At 44.2% G+C, this 18,870-nt stretch overlaps 1 protein-coding gene across 1 annotated transcript in view; it reads right to left on the reverse strand.

The window, feature by feature from the left end:
* Window positions 1-6,544: 6,544 nt before the first annotated feature.
* SCN4B (sodium voltage-gated channel beta subunit 4) overlaps window positions 6,545-18,870 on the reverse strand; it is a 35,811-nt gene continuing 23,485 nt past the window's right edge. Inside the window, exons 3-5 of the mRNA XM_020984766.2 lie at window positions 18,440-18,671; window positions 14,705-14,834; window positions 6,545-12,615 (exon numbers count right to left, since the gene is read on the reverse strand). Coding sequence (XP_020840425.1) covers window positions 12,522-12,615; window positions 14,705-14,834; window positions 18,440-18,671 — 456 coding nt within the window. The 3' untranslated portion in view covers window positions 6,545-12,521. The remainder of the gene's footprint in view (window positions 12,616-14,704; window positions 14,835-18,439; window positions 18,672-18,870) is intronic.

Below are 18,870 nucleotides of genomic sequence, written 5' to 3' on the forward strand. Positions count from 1 at the left end.
CAGCACTCAGAACTGCTGGGAGATAGGACCCGCTGTCAGTGGTGGGCTAATGAAGCTGGGGTTACCCATCCAGGGCCTCTGCTGTCATCCCTTCCTCTCTGCCCTTCTCCAGGTAGCATTTCGTAGTGGAAAAAAATCTAACAATGAGAGTCAAGAAACCTGGATTCTAGTCCTGTCTTTGCTCAATGACTTTGAATGACTCGATTCACCTGTTGAGGTCTATTTACTTATCTGTTAAATGAAGGGAAAGGGTTGGTTGATCTTCAGCTCTAAACCTGTATTAGGCTGACTAAAGAAAGAGATGACCTATGAGTTTGAGATTTCCCTTATATGGGATCATTTGGACCAGCGAGAGCCATTGAGTTGTAGGATGTCATGGAACCCTAAGAAATCCTCAGAGATGATCAGGTCCAAGTGTGTCTCTTTCTATCTCTCTGTCTCTGCCTCTCTCTCTCTCTCTCTCTCTCTCTCTCTCTCTCTCTCTCTCTCTCTCTCTCTCTCTCTCTCTCTCTCTCTCTCTCTCTCTCTCTGTCTGTCTTTCTCTCCCTTTTTGTCTCCTCCATTTCTCTCTCCACCTCTCTTTCCCTCCCTCCCTCTCTCACTTTCTTCTTCCCTTTCTCTCCCTTCTCTCCTCTTTCCTTCCCTCTCTTTCTCTCACATATACTCTCTCTCTCTGTCTCACACTCCCACTTTTCTCTCCTTTTTCTCTCCTTCCCTCCCTCCTCTGCTCTCTCAATCTCCTTCATCTCTCTCCCTCCTTCCTCTATTCTCTGTCCTGTCTCTGTCTCATTCTTTTCTCTGTCTCTCTCTCTCTGCCTCTCTGTCTGTCTGTCTGTCTGTCTGTCTGTCTCTCTCTCTCTCTCTCTCTCTCTCTCTCTCTCTCTCTCTCTCTCACACACACACACACACACACACACACACACACACACACACACATACACACCATCTTCCCCTTACAGATAGAATCAGGCCTATCTATGTATCCTTCCTTGTGGAGAAGCTGACTCCAGACACCCCACTTACATGTTACACATAAGGAAACAGGTGCAGAAAAGACAAATGACTTACTAGTGGTCACATGGTTAATTAGCAATAGCTCTCTGGTCTAGATCTTGGCTTTCCTGACACCAATCAAGGAGCTTCCCACTATAACACATCATGACTCCAGTGCGCTTCCATAAAAAGTCAGTAAGGCTCTTAATATAAGTATAAATTGATTTTACTTCATTAAACCTGGTAATAACCAGTGCAATGGGGAATACACACTCCAGTAATATTGAGAGAGCTCCTTAGCTTGACAGAGAAGAGGTCCTGCTTTCCTTCTAGGGTCAATAGTCAATAAACATTTATTAAATACCTACTGTGTGCCAGGCACTGTACTAAGCACTGGGGATACAAATATAAAAAATTAAAAAGATAGTCCCTGCCCTCAAGGAGCTTACAATCTAATCAAGGAAGAAAAAACATGCCCAAAAAATCCTGAAAATTGGGGGGGAGGGGCAAGGTATGGGGGTAGGGGTTGGGGGCCAGGAATCACAGTGGAGAAGTCAGAGAAGTCCCAAGGTAGTGTGCAGCAAGGTGAGAAAGGAGATGTCTGAAGTCTCTCCCTTTTTTTTGTTTTGAGCTCTCTCCTTAAATAGAAGTTTAGAGTTCTTGGCCTATCCTCTATCATGAAGGCTGAGGGTAGTGATGAGATGGGGTCCCAAGGCTGAGGAGATCTTATAGGATGATGAGGTTATCCTAATAATAAGCTTTCGGGAACATGGGGGAGAAGTCAGAGAAGCCCCAAAGTAGTGTAGCCAGGAGAGAAACGAGGAGATGGTATTTATAAGGAGCTGATGGACACCATTTTTGTTGTTATTGTACATACATGTTAAGTAAACTACAGACGCTGGCCCATGGGGTCACAGAGAGTCGGACATGACTGAACAGCGATAAGCTGGCCCATCCCTGGACATCTGGTTACCTTCTCCCTGTTTCTGGCAGCTCTGTCAGGATGATGATGATAGCCTGAGGTTACTGAGTACCTTTTTCCCAAAGCGTTTTTCTATAGGATTATAAAAGCTTAGAAGGATCCGTAGAGATCATCTTGTACAACACCCTAATTTTATAGACAGGAAAACTGAGGCCTAGAAAGAGGAAGTGGTTTGTCCACTAGTGCTAAAAAGCAGAGGAGGCATTTGAACCCCCCCATTCTTACCATAATTTCTCTGATCTATTCCCTCAATGGCCTATATACTTAGACCATCTCTGGAAGGGAAGGAGCAGGAATGATTCTTTTCTTCCCCACATTTTTGAGGGAGAAGCTGAAATCCAGATTTTCTGGTCTGGCAGAAGTCACACAGTGGGGCAAGGACAAAGCCAGCAGAACCCAGATGTCTTGACTCTCAGCCCAAATATTCTCTATGAAAACAATTTCCCAACTGCTGATGGGAATGTGTCTAGAAGCTCAGACCAATTGCTGCTGCTTCTCCCTCCCGTCACTCCTCCAGCTCCTCACCCCTCTCTCCCCACCCCTAAAAGAAGTGGAAGAAAGGCAATCCCACTCAGACTCACCACCAAGCATTTTGGACTCAATCTTAGCAGAGCATGGGGAGTCAGTGGAGGTTTTTGACAATCCAAATTCTCTCAGTGGCCAAAGAAGTTTGCTGAGAGGACCTAAATTGCCAAGTTTGAGCCTCTATCCTCAGCCACCAGTTTTGCCTCCAGAATAATTATACCATATAATGGACCTTTTCCAAGAACAGGAGACCAGAGATACAAACTTGGCAGCAGTTGGAATCTGGATGAGTACGGCTATTCACTCAGATAGCAGTGGCTATCCATATTTCTTGGCAGCTGGGTCCAAGATCAAAGAAATCACAAGGGCCTCTCCTAATATTCAAATCCATCCTTCTGGACAGGTTTCAACTCATCAGGAGCCTTGGATTCCTGTATCTGCCATTGCATCAATACATGGAGCTAGGATAGCCTCTCAGGCTGCAGAGGTTCTCCTCCAAATTAGGTAGAGGCAGAGTGATACAGGAGGAAGAGTATGGGGTTTGGAGTCAAGATCTCTGGATTTGAATTAATAGTCCTACGAACCTTGGTAAATTATTTAACTACTCTGAGCCTCAGTTTCCTCATCTATAAAATGGGGATCACAATACTTATACCACCTACTTCAGAGGGGTGTTATGAAGAAAGCACTTGGTAAACCCTAAGGCCCAATGCCAATGGAGACTAATCGAGGCTGAGGTGGTAGAAGCCTGAGAAGGCAGGGGAAATGGGGTAGGACCTTCAGGAAAAAAGATCAGAGAAGTCATAAGCAACCCCCCGAAGGACTCGGGAGCAAAGACTAAGGGGGGCCCTGGTGTGAAGTGAATGGCAGGGAAAAAAATCCCACACAAAGTAATTTTCTAATAAAAATTCTTCTCCAGAACCAGGGGCTTGAGCACACTGAGCCCCACGATGCCCACTCAGGGTCAGGTATCATAGGGGAAAATAAAAGGCCTAGCAGCAAGATGACAACTCCCTTTTTTCATACCAAAGGAGGGGAACAGGCATAGAATGTGAGGAGAAGGGGCCTCATAGTGATAGTGATATCTCGTATTTGCACAGGAGGGGAAGGCAACAAGCATTTATTAGGCATTTTCTACAGGCCGGTGCCGTGCTAGATGCTTTACAGATATGATCTCATTCGATCCCCTTAACAGCTCCTGGAGGCGGGCACTGTCATCATTTCCATCTTACAGCTGAGGAAACTGAAGCAGACAGGAGGAAAAATGACTTGCCCAGGGTCCCACCGCTAGTGTCTGAGGCCAGATTTAAACTCAAGAAGATGAGTCTTCTTGACTCCAGGCCCAGCACTCTGTGCATTATGGCGCCACCTAGCTGTCCTAACACAGGGGACTAATGAAAACTCAGCCTTTACGAGCAAGTGCTGCGTGCTGAGAAGGGGCTGGGGGAGCCCACCCAGGAACCAAAGAAGCTAGCAGACAGATAATGAAAGAATCTGATTTGCCCCCGTGGTGGTCTTTTGCGTAAAATCCAAATTCTGACTCAGCAGCCAGTCAAAAGTAAACAGACTGGAAATATAGAATACCTGCACATGCTCGAAGGTCCACTCTGGGGATTGTATCAGCCACAGCATGCTACATTTACTCCTAAAGACTCGACTCTCCTCGGCCAGCTCCCTGTTACACATACACATATACACACATGCATGCACATCACTTGCATATTATACATGAGATGATAGAAGCGCTTTATAAACCTTAAAGCACTTTTAAAACGCTAGCTATCATCAACATATAATATGCATGATTATGCATGGAGATAGAGACTAGATCTGTGGGGAACTCCCAGGAAACTCCCCTTAAGAATTCAGGTTGGCACCTTCTCTGCAACTTGGAGTCTTAGAAAGTGCCTAGAGCACTGAGATAGTAAATGTCCATGGTCACACAGTCTGTATGTATCAGAGGTGAGACAAACACAGGGTTGTTTTTTTTTTTTATTCTAAGGCAAGGTGTCTATCTATTATGCCAGAATGATAGGAAAGAGAGGGGGGGAAAGGGAGAGGGAGATTTATATGTTCATATGACATTTCATACGAGGTATAATATATGATCTAAGATGCAATTTCATGTACATAAATACATGCCTATATCTTACACATATGCATACATGCATATGGGAGGATGTATAGTTAATATATGTAAATATATAACATTTCATTCATATCACAGATTTCAGACTGAAAGGGACATTGTCATTGTTGTTGTTCAGTCATTTCAGCCATGTCCAACTCTTCTAGACCCCATTTGGGGTTTTTTTTGGCAGAGATACTGGAGTGGTTTGCCATTTTCTTCTCCAGCTCATTTTACAAATGAGGAAGCTGAGGCAAACAGGGTTAAGTGACTTGCCCAGGGTCACACAGTGAGTAAGTGCCTGAGGCTGGATTAAAACTCAGGAGCTTGAGTCTTCCTGACTCCAGGCCTGGCACTCTATCCACTGGGCCACCTAACAGGCAAAACACTGAAGTGCATATACCAAGACGTGTCCATACCCAGAGCATTTCAGTGCTCAATGAGTGAGTCATTAGAGATCCTCTAGTCTAACCGTCTCATTTCCTCAAGAAAACTGAGATCCAGAGAAGGGGTGTATCAGACTGGACTAGAAGCACATCCTGCTTCCACTCCAATACCCTTCACCCTCCATGACCAAACCCCCCTCTCCAGTGCCTAGTGACATACTCCATTGAGTCTGCGATCTCATCTGTCTCCCTGCAGGGACCGACATATGGGAGACATCCATTCTTGCCCATCCTGTGTAAATCTAGTCAGTCTTCCCATCGATCCTCCACAGGGGTCTGGCATGCTGGGGCAGAGGGGGGAAGCCTCCTCCACTTCATTTGACATTGTATGGGACACAAAGGCTGTCAATTAATTGCCCTTCACTTTTGATAAGCCACTGTCTCACCTTTTTTCCTCTCTTGACATATAACCTTCTAATGCAGGTCTGCACAACCTGCAGCCTATAGGCCACTTAGGGCCTGCAGGCACGCCAAAGGATTTCGGTTGGCTGGAAAAATGTAGAGGATGTTTTCTTCCACATATTTTGCGGGCCACCCAAAAGCCTTTGGCAGGCCACAGGTTGTGCAAGCCTGTTCTAATGACATCAGGGAAGGGGTATATTCAAGTGATAGGAGAATCATGAATTGAAGGTTTAAAGGGACTTAGAGATCTCTAGGCCCTCATTTTACAGATGAGTAAAATGAAACCCAGAGATATTATGATTTGCCCAAGGTCACAACAGTAGTAAATGGCAGAACTGGAAGGCGGACCCGGATCTCTGATTCCAAATTCAGTTCTTTATTTTGTTTTGTTTTTTTCTTTTTTTTTCCTTTTTTTTTCCTTAGGCAGTTGGGGTTAAGTGACTTACCCAGGGTCACACAGCTAGTAAGTGTCAAGTGTTTGGTCTGAGGCAGGATTTCAACTCAGGCCCTTCTGATTTCAGGGCCAGTGCTCTATTCACTGTACCACCTAGCTGCCCCCCAAATTGAGTTCTTTCTATCATACTATGCTACATAGAATAATGTGGGGTTTTTTTGTAATGCAAAATGATATACTCAGCCACACAAGCCCTACCTACAACCATCTCGGCCCCATTGCAACTAGGAAGCCTGATAGGACGAAAATATGAGTAGAACCATCCCAAAGGTCAACACTGAACTCTGGCAGGCAAGATTTCAGGGAGCTAGAACATCCCTAGGGAAGGAAGCAAGGCTTTAAGAAAAGGAAGTAATGGCAGGTTAACATTTGTGTGTGTGTGTGTGTGTGTGTGTGTGTGTGTCTATGTATCTGTGTGTGTGTGTATCTGTGTCTGTGTGTGCGTTGTGCTTCCCTTCCTTTCCTTCCAAGCTGCCCTTGACATTCATTCTACCAAACTCAGAACAAATAAGTTTGGGAAGTTGTGTAGGGATAGGGTTACAGTGTCATGAGCTAGAAACTCAGGGAGGCCCCATTTACTCAAGACTGAAGCAATAGACAGAAGCCCAAAACAGTTCTATTAAATATATTTTTTTATTTCATTCAAGGCAAAGCTAAATAAAACTCTACAGTGCAAAATGTATCATAAAGGCAAAGCATCCTGATTACATCCTTTCTTTCTGTGCTTGTACACAAATATATATGTATATGTATGCATATATACATATATATAAACATATAAATGCACACATACACACCTGCATTTCCCCAGAGGCCCCTAGGCCTAGAGACTTCCCAAGGCCTATATGTGTATCATATCAAGATATGGTTATATAGGTTATTTATATAACCACATAGTTACATAGGAAAACTGACTATAGGAATTGTTTTCCATTCAAGCCAAAGGAAAAAAATCATGCACAGTATAGTCAAAAGCACTGCATATCATGTGGGCAGTTGAAATATTGGGAATCTGGGTTGGAACAAAGAAAAGTAACGAGACCCTGGGGACCTCTCCAGAGAAAGTCTCTCCCCTCAGTGCTCCCTCCCTGCCATGGTAGCTGTCCTCCCTGCAAGGATATGAGATGAGCTTCTACTCTGGGGAATCCTCTGTCAGCTTCTAGACATTCTAACAGCCACCAAGCAAACCAAGGAGGGCGATCCCTGCCATGTCTTGCATCCCTGTCAGCCTCCTTGCTGGGTCCCCTGATAAGAAACCCTCGTAAATTCATTTTCACAGGGAAAACACATGCTCTCTCATGACCTCCACCATGCATACTACATACATACACACAAACCACATCGACAGTCCCTTCCATCTACACAGTCACATACCTCTTCTATGCACTTGCATACGTTCATACTTCTTCCATAGACCTATCCTCATTCCCCTCATGTACCCCAGAAATGCCCACCTACGTATAGGCCCCCATACATGTACTCCCTCGACACCCGTTCACATACACATACTCCCTACACACATTCACACATCCCATACACACACTCATGGCCCACACTCACTCACACCCAGCCTTCTCGACAAACACTCCCTGCACATTTAAACTTCCCCACATTCAAATTCAACAAACATTTGTGCAACAACCAATCTAATGCTTCTCAGTGCTGTAGGCTATAAGGTGCTAACCTGCTTTGGTAAAGGGAGTTTCTTCACTTCTTACTGTTGTTCAGTTGTTTTCAGTTGTGTCCGCATTTGGGGTTTTCCTGGCAAAGATATTGGAGTGATTTGCTATTTCCTTCTCTAGCTCATTTTACAGACAAAGAAACTGAGGCAATCAAGGTCAAGTGACTTGCCCAGGGTCATACAGCTAGGAAGTGTCCGAGGCCAGATTTGAACTCAGGTCTTCCTGACTCCCAGCCCTGCACTCTATCCACCACACCACCCAACTGCCCTCACTGGGGAGTTCCCTATACTGATGAAATCCAAAGTGCAATCCCTATTCCCTATCCAATGCTTTCTCATGGCCTAGAGGTAAGAGCCTGAGCTTCCAAAGGCTATGCCACAAAGCAGTGAGCACTTGATATCATGTGGCCATCAACGAGGCAGACCAGCTGTCAATCAACCATCTATCCTCACTTTGCCTGCTCTCTGAGATCACCTCCATCTACTTTATCTAGATTTTGCACAGTTGTTAGTATCCTGTCTCCCCCACTAGACTATGAGCTCCCTGAGGGCAGGGACTATGTTGTTGTCTCCCTTGTATGCCCAGCACTTAGCACAGTGCCTGGCACACACATAGTAAGTAGTTAATAAATTCCTGTTGACCGGCTGACTGCATTCCAAATGCAAACTGGTCATGTAATCCTATAGATACTCATATGCACATACACTTGCGCACATTTGAAACACACACACACACACACACACACATACTAACTCTTGCCATAAGCAATAGGTATACATAGATTACTCACAGTCTCAGACATGTATTCCCCTTCCACTGCCATTTACAAATACCCACCTAGCCAAAAGTATCCCCCATGAAATATGACCAATATAAGCCATTTCAGTCCCCAATTATAGAATTCATGGCCAGAGGATGATAAAGCTATTGTGAAAACCAAAGCCAACTGCACAGATCCTTTTTTCTGATGTGAAAGAACAGGGAGTGCAAAAGAGAGACTTAGTCTCCAATTGATTTCTTTGGTCTTATCCACTCAAACAGTCTTTTATAGATTTATAAAATATTAGAGCTGGAAGGGACCTTATTACCTCATCTAGTCCAGGGATTTCTAATCCCTTTAGGGATGAGGACCCCTTTCGAAATCAAAATCTTTCCAGGACCCTAGCCCAGTAGCATTCTCATTCTATTGTACTTTTTGCATCTGCAGATACTACGTACTCACAGATCCGTACGGTAACTCCAAACAACACCCCCACAAACCTAAAGCCTATGAGACAAAGGCCACCAATTTAGTTCAATTACCTTCCTTTGCCGAGGAAGATACTGAGCCCTAAGAGATCCTGTCCGTGACAAGTGAATTTAAGTTCTGGAAATTCAAGTACAACTTGGCAAAGTAGGCTCCCTTTGAACAAAGAAGCTTCACCAGTTATCCTACACCTTCCCTTCCATGGAATTTCAGCGTTGCAGGAGATGCATAAGTGGTGGCTCTACATATACTTCCTGCTCCATAGCCAAGGCCATGGGAGAAGATCTTTAAGCAACATAGCTAATGTTTCCAACACCCTAGAAGTGAAGAGAATTCCAAGGACGCATGTGTAGTGATAGGGGAGACAAGGATGAAGAAAAGGAACCCACCCTCTGAACAATCTCTCTGATAATAATACTCTGCCTCCTGGAGCACTCCTGAGTCAAAACTCCTGGTCAAGCTTCACAACACCTCAGTGAGGTAGGTAAGTATTATTATGCCCATTTTGCAGATAGGGAAAACTGAGGCCCAGAGAAGGTAAGTGACTTGCCCAGGGTCACTCAGCAAGTAAGTGGTAGAGCTGGGAATGGAAAGATCTCACTTGTCTTTTCCCTTCCTCTCAAACTACCCTAAGAACTAGACCCCAAGATCTTTTTTACCCAACTTGTGCTTAATGTGCAGGCTAGAAAGGAAAAAGAAAGTAGTTTTCCATGAAGGCAGCTACAAGAGGTATTTGCTGGATGGTTAGAAGCCCTGATCTGTCTACTCCCAAAGGGCTTCTCACCCATGGAAGTCTGAACACATATATAAAATCTGGCCTAATAAAAGCAGGACAGAATGGGAGCAATTGTAGGAGGAGAAAGGGGAGAACGGGAAGCCCAAAAGGGGTGCACAGCACCAAGCATGAGGCAGAAAGCTCTGGGAAACAGGCAGCCAGGATTATAGTGAGTGGAGCCGGGACATAGGCCCCTGTCCAAAGCGGGCCTAAGGGGAGCCTGCCAGGTGCCACTTCCCAGTTCTATGATTTTATTTCCTTTATCTTCTGTGGAATGGGAAATTCTGTCCCAGGGAATCCCCAGAGGCAGCTACCATAGGTACTTGGTTGGTGAAAAGGAAATAAGAGAAACTCTGGCTATTCCTGGGCAAACCACAGAAGTTGAGCCTGAAAAATCTAAATGAGGCAACCATGTGCAGTCTCACCATCGAGGACAGGACAGGGTTTGTTGGCTTATGTTGGCGCCATGACATAACATGAGACAACCATGTGCAGTCTCACCATTGAGGATAGGACAGGGCTTGTTGGCTTATGTTGGCGCCATGACATAACATCACCATCACCATCCCCACTGCCCTCCCTTCACTGGGCCCCTTCTGTCTACTGCTTTGAGGCACAGTCATATGGATTCTCAGAGCTCAACTACTCCCTCAACCAATTGCCCCAATCATTCCCATACCACATCCCCCAAATCCCTCTCATGTCAGAAGCCCAAGTTAATTAGCAAGGGACCAAGCTGAATCATCCTGATTATAAGCTCCCATACCCTACTCACTGCTGCTTTTCCCAGGCCAATAGCCCTCTGTGTGAGCTAGAACAGGTTTGGAGGACTCTTGCCTGCCTCCCATGTCAGATGCAATTTTCTGTCTCCCAGGGAATATGCTAAAATACCAAGGGTCTAAGGCACAGACTGTCCCCACTCATAGGGATGTGCATACCAGTTCTTAGAACAGCAAAAAATAACAATAATAATAATAATAATAAATAACTGTGGGTGCCTGTTCCCCTAGGTCCAACCCAACCTTGAAGAAAGGGTAATGCAGGCTGAGGTTAAACACCTAACACTGAAGTAGGGAGTGGTAGCCAGAAAAGCCAAGGCCTCTCTCAACAGAAGGAAGGAAAATTCTAAAGTCTGCCACCAGAAATGGAAGATACCTAGACAAAGGTTCTAGTCCTTTACTTGGGGATCATGCATGGGCCTTATTCATGGGGGAGAGATGAACAGCTGTGGGGAAAAGAGATGACTGGAAAAAGTGAAAGTGAGATAAAGGGAAAGTACACTCAGAATCACCAACAACATGGCAGTCTTTCTCCAAAAAGGAAAAGAAGGGGATTCAGGGGGCTGGAGGGAGAGGGATAGGATGGGGGTTCCCAATGAATTAGCCATAGTCCTGCCATGACAAAGAGACATGGGCTCCCAGGTATGGGTGGGGTGGGATGGGCCTGGGGCACAGGCCATGGCCTTTCCCAATTGGGGAACTTAGGCACCAGGGAGCTAAGGCTAGGTCAGAGCTTCTAGTCCCCTAGGGAGCTGGGACTCAAAGTCTCTGTCCTTGTCTAGATTAGTTCTCTCTCAGTAACATAGGAACTTGAGCCCCTGAGCTACAGATTTAGAGAACGGAGAAAGGGTTTAATATCCGACATCACTCCAGGCCAAAGAGCCAGGATTCTCCCTTTTCCCCACCTCCCAATGACTCAAGGTGCAGGGTGGCCCAGCTCAGAGCTCCTTACTCAGGCCTCTGAAGTGAAACTTTCCCAACTAGACCTGAGGTGATGAGAGAATGCCCTATGTACCTCTCCTCCCAACTCTAGCCACTGGGCTGCAGGCTGGGGTGAGAGAAGACCACATACCCCACAAAACAGGAAGTTACATCCCCATCTAGTTACATCTAGAAGCACCAACACCTGAAATGATCCATTCCTATAACCCCATGTATCCCCACACACAGAAAAAAAAGATATGAATCCTGCCCAGTTGACCTCCATCCCCAGAGTTCAGTGTTCAGGACTGCAAATGCCCCCCCCATGTCACCACAGGGACACCTCCATGTCTACCCCCTCCGATCCATAGAAGGGATTTTAGGGGACCCAGAGAGTGAGTCCTTTGTTTGGATGGGAGACGACTGAATAGGCCTTTGAAGATAGAGGGCGAATGGAATGAGAGGAAAGAAGAAGCCATTGAAAGAGGTCAGAATGGAGTGGGGGTCTTATGAGAGGGGGACAGGAGACAAAAGAAGACAGGCACTGAGAACCCCAAGCTATGGAAAGAAAGGGAAGGAATCCTGGTGGGAGGGAGACCCAGAATTGGAGCTCCCAGTGAATTGGCCATGGTCCTGCCTTGACCAGAAAGACAGATCTATAGGTCACGCAAGGGAAGTGATGGGACCAAAGCATGAGCTTTACCCATTCCCAGCACAGAGGGAAGGGGTTCTCAAATATTGGGGAAGAAAAATCAGGGTAGAGAAGGATGACTGGAAGAAAAGATCCTCATCTACACACACCCAAGCCTTGGGGTGTCTCATCCTCTGATGTCATCCCAACTCTGAGTCCCACGCAGTGCTCTTATACTGCTTCTCCCTGCCCTCCACCACCCCCTCAACCACAGGACTTCCCCTGGCCCCCTCTCTCCTTTTTTGCCTGACTTATCTGCATCACTGGAAGGAGGAGAAAAGAGAGAAAAGAGCTGAGGGGCTACAGCTAAGGGAGCCAGTCTAAGGAGGCCCCATTGCTCCCCACCCCTAGAGGATTCCAGTCTGAGCTAAGCAGCGGGCATCACAGGCACGTGGGTTCTATAGACACGGCCCAAGCATCAGTTTTGTTAACAAAAATAGAGACTCTGTTGTTGTGATATTGAATGCAGTATCCCCCTGGGCCTCGAGGCCAGAGGCTTACAACTTTGGTGTTGCTTTCTGTTCTGCTTTGGAGCCGGCCATTCCGTTCTCGGTGTTGTCATTCCCTGATGAATTCACGAGGCACTCCTTCCTGGAAAAGCAAAGAATCATAGACCTCAGCATTGCAAGAGACCTTTGAGGTCATCAAGGACAACCTTCTCGGCCACCCACTGTGACCCTGGCTACTGGTTTTGCAGTGCACTCTGCCTCATGCTTGGTCCTGTGCACTCTTCTCATGCTTACCACTTCTCTTTACAGAATTCTAGTAAAGGGGCTGCTAGGTTGCACGGTGAATAGAACAAACAGCCCTAGACTCAGAAGGACCTGAGTTCAAACCTGGTCTCAGATTCTTACTAGCTGTGTGACCCTAGGCAAGTCACTTAACCCTGATTGCTTCCAAAAAGACAAAAAAAAAAAGAATTCTAGTGACAGAGGGCTCGTTGTTTTGCAAGGAAGCCCTTCCATTGTTGGACAACTGTAATTGTTTTATAATTCTCTTTGCTATAACTCACATCTTTTAGTTCTAGTTTTGCCTATATAAAGGTAATAATGATAACACCACATCTCTAAGGCACTTTACCCACAATAAACCCGCAAATTAAGAGGCAGGGGAAGTATGTATCACTAGCCCTATTTTACAGATGAGGGAACCTAGGCTCAGAGGGGTTAACTAACTTGCTGTAGTTACACAGCTACTAAGAGTTGGAGAATGACTTCAAAGAAAATTCTCTAATCACTTACATAGTGGAAAAGCAGGTGAGATACAAGCCCTGGGACCTCCCTCCCTGCTCTTCCTTATAACACAACATTTTAATGTGGGAGAGGACAGCAATACTAATGAGCTGTCCCCAGGAAGGACACCCTATAGGGAGATGAGAAAGTGACATCAAGATCATGACTCTCTCCCCTCTTCCCCTGACCCCCTCCCTAACCCCCAGGGGAAAGAAAAAAGCAAAGTACAGGAGAATACTGATGATGACGGAGTCGTTCACTGCCAATCTCCTTAGTTTCAGGAGACAGGAAGGAGTGAGAGGAAAATAGAGTTGGGAGAGGTATGGAGAGGAAGATGACTAGATGATGGCAGGGAAATGTCAGTATAAGAAGGAGAGTGTGACTGGAGGAATATTTACACAGGAGATGGTGTGATAGGAGGGAGGTGCCTGGGCTGTGTGAAGACAGTAGAATGGATAGAATGAATTTGACAACAGGAAGGCTAGAACAGTGGGATAAATTTGACATTGTGGCATGCAAGAGAACCGGGAAATGAATAGAATAAGGATGCAATGAGAACAAGAGTGGTGGAATAGAAGAGGACAGTGGAATGAGGAGAAAAATGGGATAGGCATAAGGATAGCAAAATAAAGGGAAAAAAGATAAGATAGAAAGAATGAGAGAGGGCCTGAGAGGACTGCAATAGGGGGAAGGTTAGTAATATATGGAAAAACATTATGGGATGAAGGGAGCTTGGGAGGAAGATCTAATGGGTTAGGGAGAAGGATGATCACGTAAGAAAAGCAAGGTGCATAAGAAGGACAGGGGTAGGATAGGAAGATAATGGAATAGAAAAGATGATGGTAATAAGATGGGGAGGATGGTGGGGTAGAGGAATACAATGGTACAAAAAATATAACCTCGGAATAAGGAGAAATAGAAAATTAGAGATGAATAGTCAAAGATGAAGGAAAATAGTTAAATAAGTAGAAGAAAAGTGGGTTGGGAGGAATGGCCTGATGGAGACAATAGTTAGAAGGGAAGAAAGGTAGGATGGGGAGGATAGTGGGATTGAAAGGACATGGTGTGGGAAGAGGACAAGGGGAAAATGGTCAGATGTAGAAAATACTATAAAAATAAGGGAAATCTAGCATGACCACAGGTAAATCACTTAACTTCTTAGCCTTAGTTTCCTCATTTGTAAGAGTGAGGAAAAAAAATACTTGTACCACCTACCTCACAGGGGTGTTGTAGATATCAAATGAAATAATGCATTCAAAACCTCTTTTCAAACTTTATAGTTTTACTTATAAATATTATTATTGCTGGACAGGAAGGAAGACAGAATAAGGAAGAAAGGGATGAGGATGAAGATGACTGTGAGCTACGGTAAGGATGATGGGATGGGGAGAATAGTGGAACAGAGGACAGTGGGATAGGGAAAAAGGACAATGGTGCTGATAACTCACTTCTTTTCTTGGGTCTTCTTAATGATGAAAGTAACAAACTTCTTAATCAACATGATGACAATGAGAAGTCCGATGAGACCGCCCACAACCGAGAGGATGATAATTGTCACAGTATTATCGACTTTCACCACTGTGATGACAGAAGAGAAGAGAAAGAAAGAGTTAAGAGATAAGCAAGCCCCAGATCCATGGAGAGCTAGTAGCATTGAGATATACTAGAAAGAGCACTGACTTTAGAATGAGAATACTTGAATTCACCTCTGTGGGCCTCAGTTTCCTCATCTGCAAAAGGGGCAGGGGGTAGGGTAGTACAGCTTTATATGCTTTGATCATAATCAGTTAACAAGCACTTATCAAGAATACACTGTGTACATGAGTAATGTGGAAATATGTTTAATATGATTGTACATGTATCGCCTATATCAGATTGCATGCTGTCTTGGGGAGGAAGGAGGGGAGAGAGGGAAGGAGGGAGAAAAAAATTTGGAGCTCAAAATCTTATAAAAGTGAACATTGAAAACTAACTTTACATGTAATTTGAAAAAATAAAATACTATTAAATGGGAAAAAAACTGAACAAAGAAATGGAAAAAAAAAGAACCTACTGTATGCTAGGAATACAAAGACAAAAATTAAATAACCTTTACCTTAAAGCAGCTTACTTTCTATAGGAGGAAAAACGTGCACAGTAGGAGTGAGGGACAAGTGTAGCCCTTCCCCCACAACCTTCTTGCCAGTGATTTTTTTTTTCTTTTCTGGCTAAATGTCCCCACAGCTTCAGGAGGGAAACCAGAGCCCCCACTACACCCCAATCCTTGGGTTCACTCCTTCCTTCCCAAAAGTGATGGACCAGACTCCTTTACCACCCTCCCTTGCCAGGTGGCCACTCACATCATTAGGATGAGCAGGGAGTCATCGACTATGGGGAAGGACCACCAGGCTTTCCCATTCACCATGATACCCTAACCCTAACCCTGTAGACCCCCAAGCATTGCCATCTGACCCACCAATGCATCCTAAGGACTCCTGGACCTTTCCATGATATCTGCAGTTGAGCCCTCCTCTCTATGTTGTCTCCCTTAATTAGCATCTGAGCTTCTTTAGAACAGTACCAACCTCATTCTTCTCTTTTTTTTTCCTTTTTAGGTAATTGGGGTTAAGTGACTTGCCCAGGGTCACACAGCAGGTAAGTGTCAAGTGATTGCTCTGAGGCTGGATTTGAACTCAGGTCCTCCTGACTTCAGAGTCAGTGCATATCCACTGTACCACCTAGCTGTCCCCCTACCTCATTCTTCTATCGGAATCCCTTTGTATCCCTTGCACTTAGCACAGGGCTTGTAACACAGTATTTTATAAATGCCTTTTCATTCACTCACTCAAATATATGCAAAATAAATACATCAGCAGCTGGGGAGGATGGGGAGATAAGGGAAAGGCTTCACTTAGGAGATATCACTTGAGCTAAGCTTTCAAAGTTCTTAGGTATTCAAAGAGGCAGAGATGAGAAGGGGGGAATTTCCAAGTGTAAGGGACACCCTGTGCAAAGGCATGAGTGAACCACAGAGCTGGGACCAGAAACCAGATCATCAGATGCCAAATACTTCTCTCCATTAGGCCATGCCACCTCCATTTACTTCATGCCAGTCTCCTCCTGCCCCAAAACACCCTCTGGTGGCATCCCTTCCCACCCTTGCACCTTTGTCCATGGGATTCTGTTTCATTGTAATATTGGTTTTCCCAAACTACCAATCTCTTCTGATGACACAATTCAGTGCATAATTTTATTTATCATCATTCAATTCCCTAGAGTTTTCTTCCTTGGTTCCCATTGTAAGCTCCTTAAGGACAAATCCATGTCTCCTACTATGTCAGTACTGACCCTAACTATGCTTAGTGTACTATAAGTATTCATTTACTAAATACTAGTTGATTGATTGATTAATAGATAGCCCAGTTCTTCTAGGAAGCTTTCTTTTTTGTTGTTTTTTGGTTTGGGGTTTTTTTTTAGGTAGGAAGCTTTCCATAAAACTATGTGGAAGAGAGTACTCCAGTCCCTTCCAGCCTCTTTTTGTCTAAACATTCAACTCCCCTAAATCCCTCTCCTCTAACTACCCCACGATATGCACTCACTGACCTCTCTATACACAATAAAATTATTAATGCCTCTGGCTGATTCTTATTCAGTCTGTCTAATATCTGTCTTAGATTATTACAGAAACTTCCAAAAGAACAGGGACTATGTATAACTCAATTCAGTGCCTCATAGAGACAAGAACCTGATTAGAATTAATTTTCAGATATCCATGATAATTAATAGAATCTGTGGCACGAATATGCCATAACAGTATCATCTAAAAATAATGCATTTGGACTCATCATGGATTGATTGCACAATTTTTTAAAAGTTAATTTTCTTTATGGTTGTTGGGGGTGTGTGTGTGGGTGTGTGTGTGAGAGAGAGAGAGAGAGAGAGAGAGAGTGTGTGTGTGTGTGTGTGTGTGTGTATGTAGTGTTTAAGTGAACAGGATTGCTGTATGACCATAGTAGGCACAGAACCAATAAATGATTGAATAACAGCCACTAACTATATACTAGTCTGTTTTCTCATCCATAAAATGAGAAGATGGGGCTGGACAAGATGAGCTCAAATATTCTACAATTCTAATATCCTACATGTCATTTTCTCTTTTTGACAGTAAGGATGATGACAAGGCCAGGATAGGAGAAAAATCTAACAGCGCTATAGTCAGTGGGGGGGCTGCAGCCAGGTCTTATAGGCTCCAGAGAGCTGGGCCTTACATTTTCACTGTGAGCATTTGCACCTCCAAAATCAGGGCCTGATTTGTTGTAGTGTTGAATGTCTAGACTTAAGAAAGTGATGGAGAAATGTTTAATAAAGCAGATTAAACTTTAAAGCACATCATGCTTTTCAGAGATCTGATTATTAAACACTTAACAGCATACTTATAAATATAGTATAGTTTTCTAACATTTGTATAATGCGTTAAGGCTTATAAAGTGCTTTACAAATGTTATCTCATTTTACCCTCACAACAACCCTGGGATAAAAGTGTTATTATTATCCCCATTTTACAAATGAGGAAACTGAGGCTAAGAGAGTTTAAGTGACTTGCTCAGGGTTACATAGCTAGTAAGTATCTAAGAATGGATCTGAACTGAGGTTTTCTTGACTTCAAATTCAGCAATTTATCCTAAGTTTGAGTCTTGACTGTTCTATACACAACTGATACGACCTTGAAAAAATGATTTCCCTTCTGCAGGCTTCAGTTTCCTCGTCTTTAAAATGGGAACAAAAGAACTTGTTCTAAGAATGTAGGATTGTTTCTGAGAAAAGAGGTTTTTTTTAAATGCCATCTAACCACATAACACTTACTAGCTGTGTGACCCTGGGCAAGTCACTTAACCATTGCCTAGCTAAAAAAATTAAAAAATAAAATAAAATAAAATGACATCCAAAGGGCAGCTAGGTGGCCCAGTGGATACAGCACCAGCCCTGGAGGCAGGAGGACCTGAGTTCAAATCTGGCCTCAGATACATTACACTTATTAGCTGTGTGACCCTGGGCAAGTTACTTAACCCCATTGCCTAGCAAAAAACAAAAACAAAAAACAAAAATAAAAATAAAATGCTATATAAATATGAGTTGTTGCCCTGCCTTCTCCTCCTCCCACCATCACCCCCAGAGGCTCCACCTCCACCATCCCCATCACATACACTTGTCAACAACAATGAGAGAGATCGTAGCTTCATGCTGGGCGTTCTTCTCCTTGGGATTTTTCACACGGCAAGTGTACTTTCCCTTGTCTGAGAACTCTAGGTTAAGAATCAAAATCGAGATGTTGTTCTTTTTTTCCTTGACAGAGCCAGCCATCTCAATGCGTGATGGGTCGATGTTTGACCTAATCTTTGGTTCTGACTTTTCATTCTTCACTGTCCCATCCAGCAGCTATGGGGAGACAGAGGAAAAGAGAGAAAACCCCAGAAACCAAGGAAGAATCAGAAGAGGCTAAATCTTAGCGACCAACCTTCTGTTTCTGGACAGAACATCATCTGAACCAGTAAAGATAGACTCTGGAAGTAGAGACTACACAGCCTTATCTGGCTATAAAAATTATTCCATTTACCTAACTCAAACCCTAACCTGT

This window comes from Phascolarctos cinereus, unplaced genomic scaffold (genome assembly GCF_003287225.1).
Source record: "Phascolarctos cinereus isolate Bilbo 61053 unplaced genomic scaffold, phaCin_HiC Scaffold_726;HRSCAF=1367, whole genome shotgun sequence".
In the NCBI taxonomy this organism is placed as follows: Eukaryota; Metazoa; Chordata; class Mammalia; order Diprotodontia; family Phascolarctidae; genus Phascolarctos; species Phascolarctos cinereus.